Here is a 7,136-nt window from a genome sequence, read left to right as displayed (position 1 = left end):
ATATTTTTATAATTTTATGGTGGATAGTGATTTCCATAGTCCAGAAATGTCAGATGCATAATGAAAAAAATTGATCAACTAAATACTGTTAGAGTATGAAAGTGTCAGAATAAAAATGATGTTTTTTTGTGTCAACCCTGACAAGAGCTAAATAAGCAAACCTGATAGGCTTTAAAGGAACAGTTCTCATGCTTGATTGCCTGATAGTAACTGTCACAAAAACAACAACAACAAAAACCATGCACACACAATTCTGCAACTGTCTGTTCCACCATGGACTAGTGTCACCTTGTTTTTAATTTTTGTGGCCAAGGATAATTGTTTCAAAGTATCTGATATTATCCTCCTCATATTTTGCCTTTATGAACTTCCCCTACAAAGTGCCTCCCAATAAGCCATACTGAAACTGCCTCAGACTGGATGTGCCGAGTGTCAGATGGTAGCTCAGACCCTGGGAAACAGATTTGGGATCCCAGCAGTTGGAAGAAGATGCAAGATGCCATTGGGAAAGGAGACATTCTTTATTCAGAGGTGGCATCAGTCCCTGCCCCCAGCCTCCAACTTCAGGCCCATTGTGTCCCAGCCAGTTCCATTTAGCTCTCTCTGTGAGTGTGTGTGTGTGTGTGTGTGTGTGTGTGTGTGTGTGTGTGAGAGAGAGAGAGAGAGAGAGAGAGAGAGAGAGAGAGAGAGAGAGAGAAGGCCAGACAAGTCATAGTGCCAAAAGGTTACATCAGTGGGTGCATACTCATAGGCAAGTGTTTATGACCTTGAGTTCATATGCTGAATTAGGGTATTCATGACCTTGGCTACACACTAAAATCATAACCCACGAGAAACCTCAGCAAGGGAGCGTAACAATAGCCATTTTGGACCTGCCCTATGCCAAGCCATGCTGCAGTGTCCCCCTCCAATCATCTGTAGAATCAGACTACGTTCTCAAAGGACCCAGTCCCACCTGAGCACCTGGAGAACGCTTGTGCCGGGGCCTGAGCTGGGCCTGGGGACTCCACAACGCTCCTTCTTCCCGCGCCACTGCCAGACTTCCTCAGTGTTGTCTGCCCTTGCCCTGGAGCCCCTCAGCCTCAGCTGCCCTTGCCCACAACCCCCTGGTGCGCTCACTCGCCCGAGGGGCCGAGGCGGCAGTGCCTTACTGCTTGGTGTCTTCTGCCTCCTCTGAGGAATCTGGTCCCATCTCGGGTCCCAGAGCCCCAAATCTCTCCTCTGGTGTTGCATGAGTTTCTTTGTTCAAGTTGTGATCTTTCCTAATTAAATGTTGGGGAAATGGGGTCAGCGTGCGGGTTTGTCTTTGGGTGGGGTGCGTAGACCCATTGGGGTCTGGGTGAGCTGGACTCCCGTGATGGGAGGAAAGGGCAACTCTTCACAGAGTTTCTGAGGATTCGAGGGGGTCCAAGGCCACAGCCCGTCCGTTGGCCAATTTCCGTGGTTCCAGCATCAAGATGTCTTCAGAGTCTGCTCTTTTTTCCTCGCCTCCACGGTCCCCACCCAGATGGAAGGTACCCAGATGGAAGGTGCCCAGATGCCAGTCTCCCTGCTTCCATCCCGGCCCCCCTTCGGCTCATCCTTAGTGTGGGAGGCAGAGGGATGCTGTTAAGATGTAAGGCAAGTTCCCACCGTGTTTAAAACCCTCCAGTGGATTCAGCCGCACCCAGACTCCTTAAGGCCTGGCAGCTCCTTACTGTTGGAGCTGTGACTCCCATCCAGGTGCACCTACCTACATGTCTTAGCCCCCACACCTGTTAAGGGTGATGCAGGTGGGGAGAAGGAAGGATGCAGTGTTCAATGGGGTGGCCAGGAAAGCCTCACTGAGGATGACATTTTGGTGAGCCAGGTAGAATGCTGGGGAAGCCAGCTACAAACAGGCAAAGGCCCCCAGGCAGGCGTGGGTCTGTCTGGTGTGCTTTGTGGAGGGTGAGAGGCCCAGGTGGCTGGATGGGAGCGAGCCAGAAGGGGAGTGGGAGTGGAGGAGGCCAGAGAAGACACAGGCCAGATCATATTGGACTTGCAGGCCACTGTAAGGGACCTGTGCTGTTTTCCCTCCTTTGATGCAGGTGCCAGGCGTCAAGCCCAGGGCCTCGTGCATGCTGGGCAAGTGTTCTACCACTGGGCTACAAGAGTGTGAGAGGGAAGCCCACTGGAGGGTTTGGAACAGAGGAGCATTGGGTCCTGACTTAGGAATACAAGCCACAGAGTGACGCAGGTAGTCCGTCCATAGCGCCAACCACATTGTGGTGGTGGTTGAAAGTGACCACGACACTCGGAGCGACCAAGAGATCTTTATTGCAGCAGTGCAAAAGAGAAGAGAGAGAGAGAGAGAGATGCAAGAGAAGAAAGAGAGCAAGGGGGGGGGCCTGGCAGGAGGGAGTTTTTATAGCCCAAATCTAATGGGGTCTTTGGGTCTGCAAGCTGCCTTGTTGGCGTACAGTGATTGGATCGTATAGTAGTGTCATCTTCTGCCTTCAGGCAGACGGGGCAGGGGTCAGATGTGGGTTTCCACTGCACCAGACGGGTGGGGTTGAGTGTTCAGCCTTGACGCAAACAGGTGATAAAGGACCAGACCAGACAGAGTGGGGTTTGAGTGCCCTGGCTATCCTGCAGCTAATGTTTGTTCAACCTGCCCTGCAGACAACTTAGTTCAGCCTGCCCTGCACCTAACAGTGGTAACTGTCAGCACCTGCTAAAATTCACAGGACAGTGTGTGGGAAATGGGTACATTTTATAGTACATACATAAGTGGTACCTCAGTCAACCAGAGCTAGCCAAAGACGACTCAACCACAGTAAGGCGCAAAGGGCTGGGGGTGTGGCTCAGTGGCAGGGTGCTGGCCTACCATGTGCACACCCTGGTTCCATCCCCAGGACCACAGAGAGAAAACGCTACCTGGGATACAAAGACGTGGGGAAATGCAACCTACGTTGGGGAGGGAAATCAATCACTGGAAGCCAGAGTGGAAAAGAAGAGGCACAACTGCCTCTATTCTCAGAAGACGTGATTATCTACCGGGAGAGTCGGATGGCGTGTGCAAAAGGGCTGTCAGAGTGACTCTAGCACCATACCTCACCAGGAGCTAACTCCACCCCCAAACCCTTGAGCCAATTCCTCACAAGGTGGGGAAGCCACAAAATTCCTACTCAAATGTTTCTGGGCGGCTGTTCTTCTCATGCAAACACAAAGGCAGAGTGTTTGTGCAGGGTGGAAGATGGTGGTGGTGTTTTCTTTGGTGGTGGGTTAGTGGCACGTAGGATGTGAGCAGCCACCATTTTGATGAGTGGGTTCATATTCTGGAGAGCAGTTTTGTTCCGTAAATCGAGAGCCTTAAACGATAAACTGAAGCCAGGTGTGGTGGTGCAGGCCTGTAATCACAGCGGCTCGGGAAGCTGAGGCAGGAGGATCTTGAGCTCAAAGCCAGCCTCAGCAACAGTGAGGTGCTAAGCAACTCAGTGAGACCCTGTGTCTAAATAAAATACAAAATAGGGCTGGAGGCTGGGGTTATAGCTCAGTGGTAGAGTGTTTGCCTAGCATGTAAGAGGCACTGGTTTGATCCTCAGCACCATATAAAAATAAACAAATAAAATAAAGAAAGATATTATGTCTATATACAGCTAAAATTTTTTTTAAAAAATGTGGGGATGTGGATCAGTGGTTGAGTGCCCCTGAGTTCAATTCCTGGTATGCAAAATAAAATAAACTGAGCTGGGTGTGGTGGTGCATACCTGTAATCTCAGAGGTTTGGGAGGCTGAGGTAGGAGGATGGCAGGTTAAAACCAGCCTCAGCAACTTAGTGAGGCCCAGTTTCAAAATTTAAGAAAAGGGAGGGGGTGGCTGGGGATGTAGCTCAGTGGTTAAGCATATCTGGCTTCAATCCCTGGTACCAAAATAAATTGAAAACTAAGTATTTAACTCAGTCAGTCTACCTCTTGGAACCTATAACAGCTGAGACTCCAACCCTCCCCCCCACACACACACATCTACAGCCCTGTGGAGAGAAAGCAAGCCTTTGTCCTTAGAAGGAGGAAGGCCCTTAGGTCCCTGTCCTTTTCCTGGAGCCTCCGAGCCATATGCTTGTGGGGGGCAATAGGGGGTGGGGGCCTTCTAGGTGGGCCCCTCCCCAAACCTCACTCCCTGCATACACACAGCTCTAGTTCCTCCACCAGGTGTGACTTGTGGAAGCACCAGGGGACTGGCTGGTTCCAGCCTGGGTCCACAGTTCTGAGCCCAAGATCAGGTGTTTCCAGCCAAGATGCCCTCAAACACACCTGAACCCACCTCCTTTAGTGCCTTGATTGGGGCCCTGCGTGGAAACGGATTGTCAGAACCCAGCTCCACCCTCCATCCCAGCAGCAGCTGCAATAGCAATACCCCCTTCCTCTTACCTTTGTGCCCATGTGTTGGGATAGCCCCAACACCTATTTATTAAATTTGATTTCTCCTAGATCTCCAACTGTGTTAATAGAAGACCCAAATCCTAGGACCTCCCCTCTAACCCACAGACATAGATGAGAAAATCTTGAGGTAGCACAGCTGAAACTAAAGTCAGACAAAGTAGCTTGGTTTTATTTCTTTCATAACCAGCATTTAAGCATCCACTACTTTAGCAACAGGGAAACAGACAGATCAAGAGATATCAAGAGACAAAAAAAAAATTCAGACTTTGATCATAAAGTGGCCGTTACCCAAAATATCATTTCCCTATGTCTTGCCAAGTGCAGGAGAAAAGATTAGGACTAAGGCTTCTTTCCTTTTCCTCGTTTTAGCAGAGCTGGGACCCCAATGCGCCGAATATTTCTCATCACCAAAGAAAGCTGGTCCAGGAAGGTGTTAACAGAAGTTCGGAAGAGAACAGGGTCTTCAGTTGTCCATCTACTGTAAGTGAGGGGAAAAAAACCCAAAAACATCAGATTATAGCTGAGAACTCTATGTAGGTCCAGGGTTCCATGCATTCTGCTTCCACTTAATCAGCCAAAATCTCCATTACAACAAGCTATAGTGGACATAACCTCCCAGCACCTGCTGCCTCCACCCATTCCAGATCCTTCCAGAACTGACACAGCCAGATCACTGCCATTCACTGTGAACTCCTTGTGAATGATCTCCTGTTGGCGCGCATCTGGGACCAGGGACCTCTGAGCCATCTCTGCCTCCAGTGGTGATCGGAAAGGCACAGTTAAAGAGCTGTAGGAGATTCATTAAGGCACCATCCACTAATGAGTTTGTTTGGGTCTCAGGGCTCTTCACTACTAATAGGCCATCCATCACCCTATGCCTTGGAAGGCAACATCCTGCCAACCCAGGACTACCACCAGTGCTTTGGACCTTCTTCCACACCCTGCAGCCTTTTCAGACATAGATTACTGTCTGCCATGATGCCCACTGCCATTGTCCCCTGTATATAACCACTGTATTCATTCCCCACACTCACCAACCTCCTTGGGCTGTGTCCATAAAATTCTTTATGGGCTTATCCTCCCCCATCCTCATTTCTGCTGCCCTGCCCAGGGTACTCCTTGGAAAGGATACAACTCAAGGAGTCGGCTTCCAGATACTACACCCGAGGTTGCTGCATCTCCACTGGGTCCTGGGGTACGCAGGGCCTGCTCACTTTGGGAAGCAGCGACTGCTTCTTCACCAACGTCTACTTCGGCCACCACTCCTTCTCTAACCACACTACCTTCGTCCGGGTTGCTTGGAGTACTCTGAACTTCAAGACCACTAGGGCCACTCGGATGACTAAAGTCGCTATGGCTACCCTCCTCTATGGAACCACCTGAGATACCCTGAAAACCAGGAGCTGGAGATCCATACTGGCCGCCCTGGCCATCTTCATGCCCCTCTGCACCACCAGTACCTCCTGCACTGCCACCTGGGGCCTCCATGGCTACAGCAGCTTCGCCCTCACCAACCTCAAACACCACCAACCGCCTCCCTCGCGCTGCGGCCAAGTAATAAAGAACCCTACGAAACTCCACCCCCTTCCCCCACAATGCAACTGGACACACCTATTACGCCTGCGCAAAGAGGCCCATGTGCAGGTGGGCTCTCCCCTAGCTGGTGCTGCAGCACACCCCTCTCCAAGCCTCTTGTTTTCCATGCCAACCACCACGTTCACGGAGCACCTCCCCTTAGCCCATGGGACACCCGAGTATGCTTCCATAAATGGATCCCTACAGGGGCGCCAACACTGATAAATAGGCATTCTCTCTGTTACTTTTTTTTAACTGAAATGAAATTCATATAGTATAAATATAAACATGTTTAAAAGTGTACGATTCACCAGCATCTAGCCGGTTCGCAGTATTATGCAACCATTGCTAGTATCTGGCTCCAAATATTTTCAAGGAGACCCCATAGTCTTTAACAGTCATTCCCCACTGCCCCATCCCTAGCCCCTGGCATCCATTACTCAGCTCTCTTTCTCTCTGGATAGTTCATATATGTGTAATTATACAACATGTGACCTTATGTGTCTGACTTCTTCCACAGAGCGTAATGTGTTCAACGTTCTCCCACATATGTGGTATATATCAGATCCTCATCCCTTTCCACTGCTCAGTAATAATGAATTGTATTAATGTACCATATTTGATGTATCCATTCCTCTGCTAATGAACAATTGGGTGGTTTCCAATTTGGGGCTACTGAGAATGCTGCTGCTATGGAGATTTGGGTACAACTCCCCCCATCCCCCAAACCTGCTTTCAATTCCCTCTAGAGAATCTGGACCAGTGGGGTTGCTGTCTTATGCAAATGTTTCATGTTTTAAGGAGTTTTCCACAGCAGCTGCCCTATCGTACATGCCCAATAACACTGTAAGAGAGTTCCCGTTTCCTCACGGCATCGCTAATGCTTGTTATTTTCCCTTTAAATATTAGTATTGCAGCCATTCCAATATGTGTGAAGTGATAACTCATTGTGGTTAGATTTTAATTTTCCTAATGACTGACGATGGTGAACTTCTTGTCACAAGCTCACAGGGCTGTCTTGTAGGTCTTCTTTTGAGAAATGTCTCTTTGAGCCCTTTACCCATTCCTTAAATAGGTCGTCTGCCTCTTTGTTGTTGAGCCATAAGTGTTCCTTATCCATTCAGGATAGGAGAGCATTATCAGGTGCATCATTTGCGA

At 49.5% G+C, this 7,136-nt stretch overlaps 1 protein-coding gene across 1 annotated transcript; it reads right to left on the bottom strand.

The window, feature by feature from the left end:
- Positions 1-4,562: 4,562 nt before the first annotated feature.
- LOC120890888 (uncharacterized) lies at positions 4,563-5,943 on the bottom strand. The gene is made up of 3 exons (XM_040289104.2): positions 5,536-5,943; positions 5,065-5,190; positions 4,563-4,881 (listed from the first exon to the last, which is right to left on the bottom strand). Exons 1-3 carry the CDS (start codon positions 5,889-5,891, stop codon positions 4,743-4,745), a joined length of 621 nt encoding a protein of 206 aa, XP_040145038.1. The 5' UTR covers positions 5,892-5,943; the 3' UTR covers positions 4,563-4,742.
- Positions 5,944-7,136: the final 1,193 nt, after the last annotated feature.

The sequence above is a fragment of the Ictidomys tridecemlineatus genome, chromosome X (genome assembly GCF_052094955.1).
Source record: "Ictidomys tridecemlineatus isolate mIctTri1 chromosome X, mIctTri1.hap1, whole genome shotgun sequence".
NCBI classification, from domain to species: Eukaryota; Metazoa; Chordata; class Mammalia; order Rodentia; family Sciuridae; genus Ictidomys; species Ictidomys tridecemlineatus.
The sequence above is the reverse complement of the archived record's forward strand: the minus strand, read 5'-3'. Positions and strand labels throughout refer to the sequence as shown.

Coding starts and splice junctions, on each gene's coding strand:
- LOC120890888 (XM_040289104.2), bottom strand. CDS start 5,891: ATGGAGGCCCCAGGTGGCAGTGCAGGAGGTACTGGTGGTGCAGAGGGG. Junction 5,191..5,535: donor GGAAGCCGACTCCTTGAGTT/GTATCCTTTCCA, acceptor AATCTCCTACAG/CTCTTTAACTGTGCCTTTCC. Junction 4,882..5,064: donor AATGGCAGTGATCTGGCTGT/GTCAGTTCTGGA, acceptor CCTCACTTACAG/TAGATGGACAACTGAAGACC.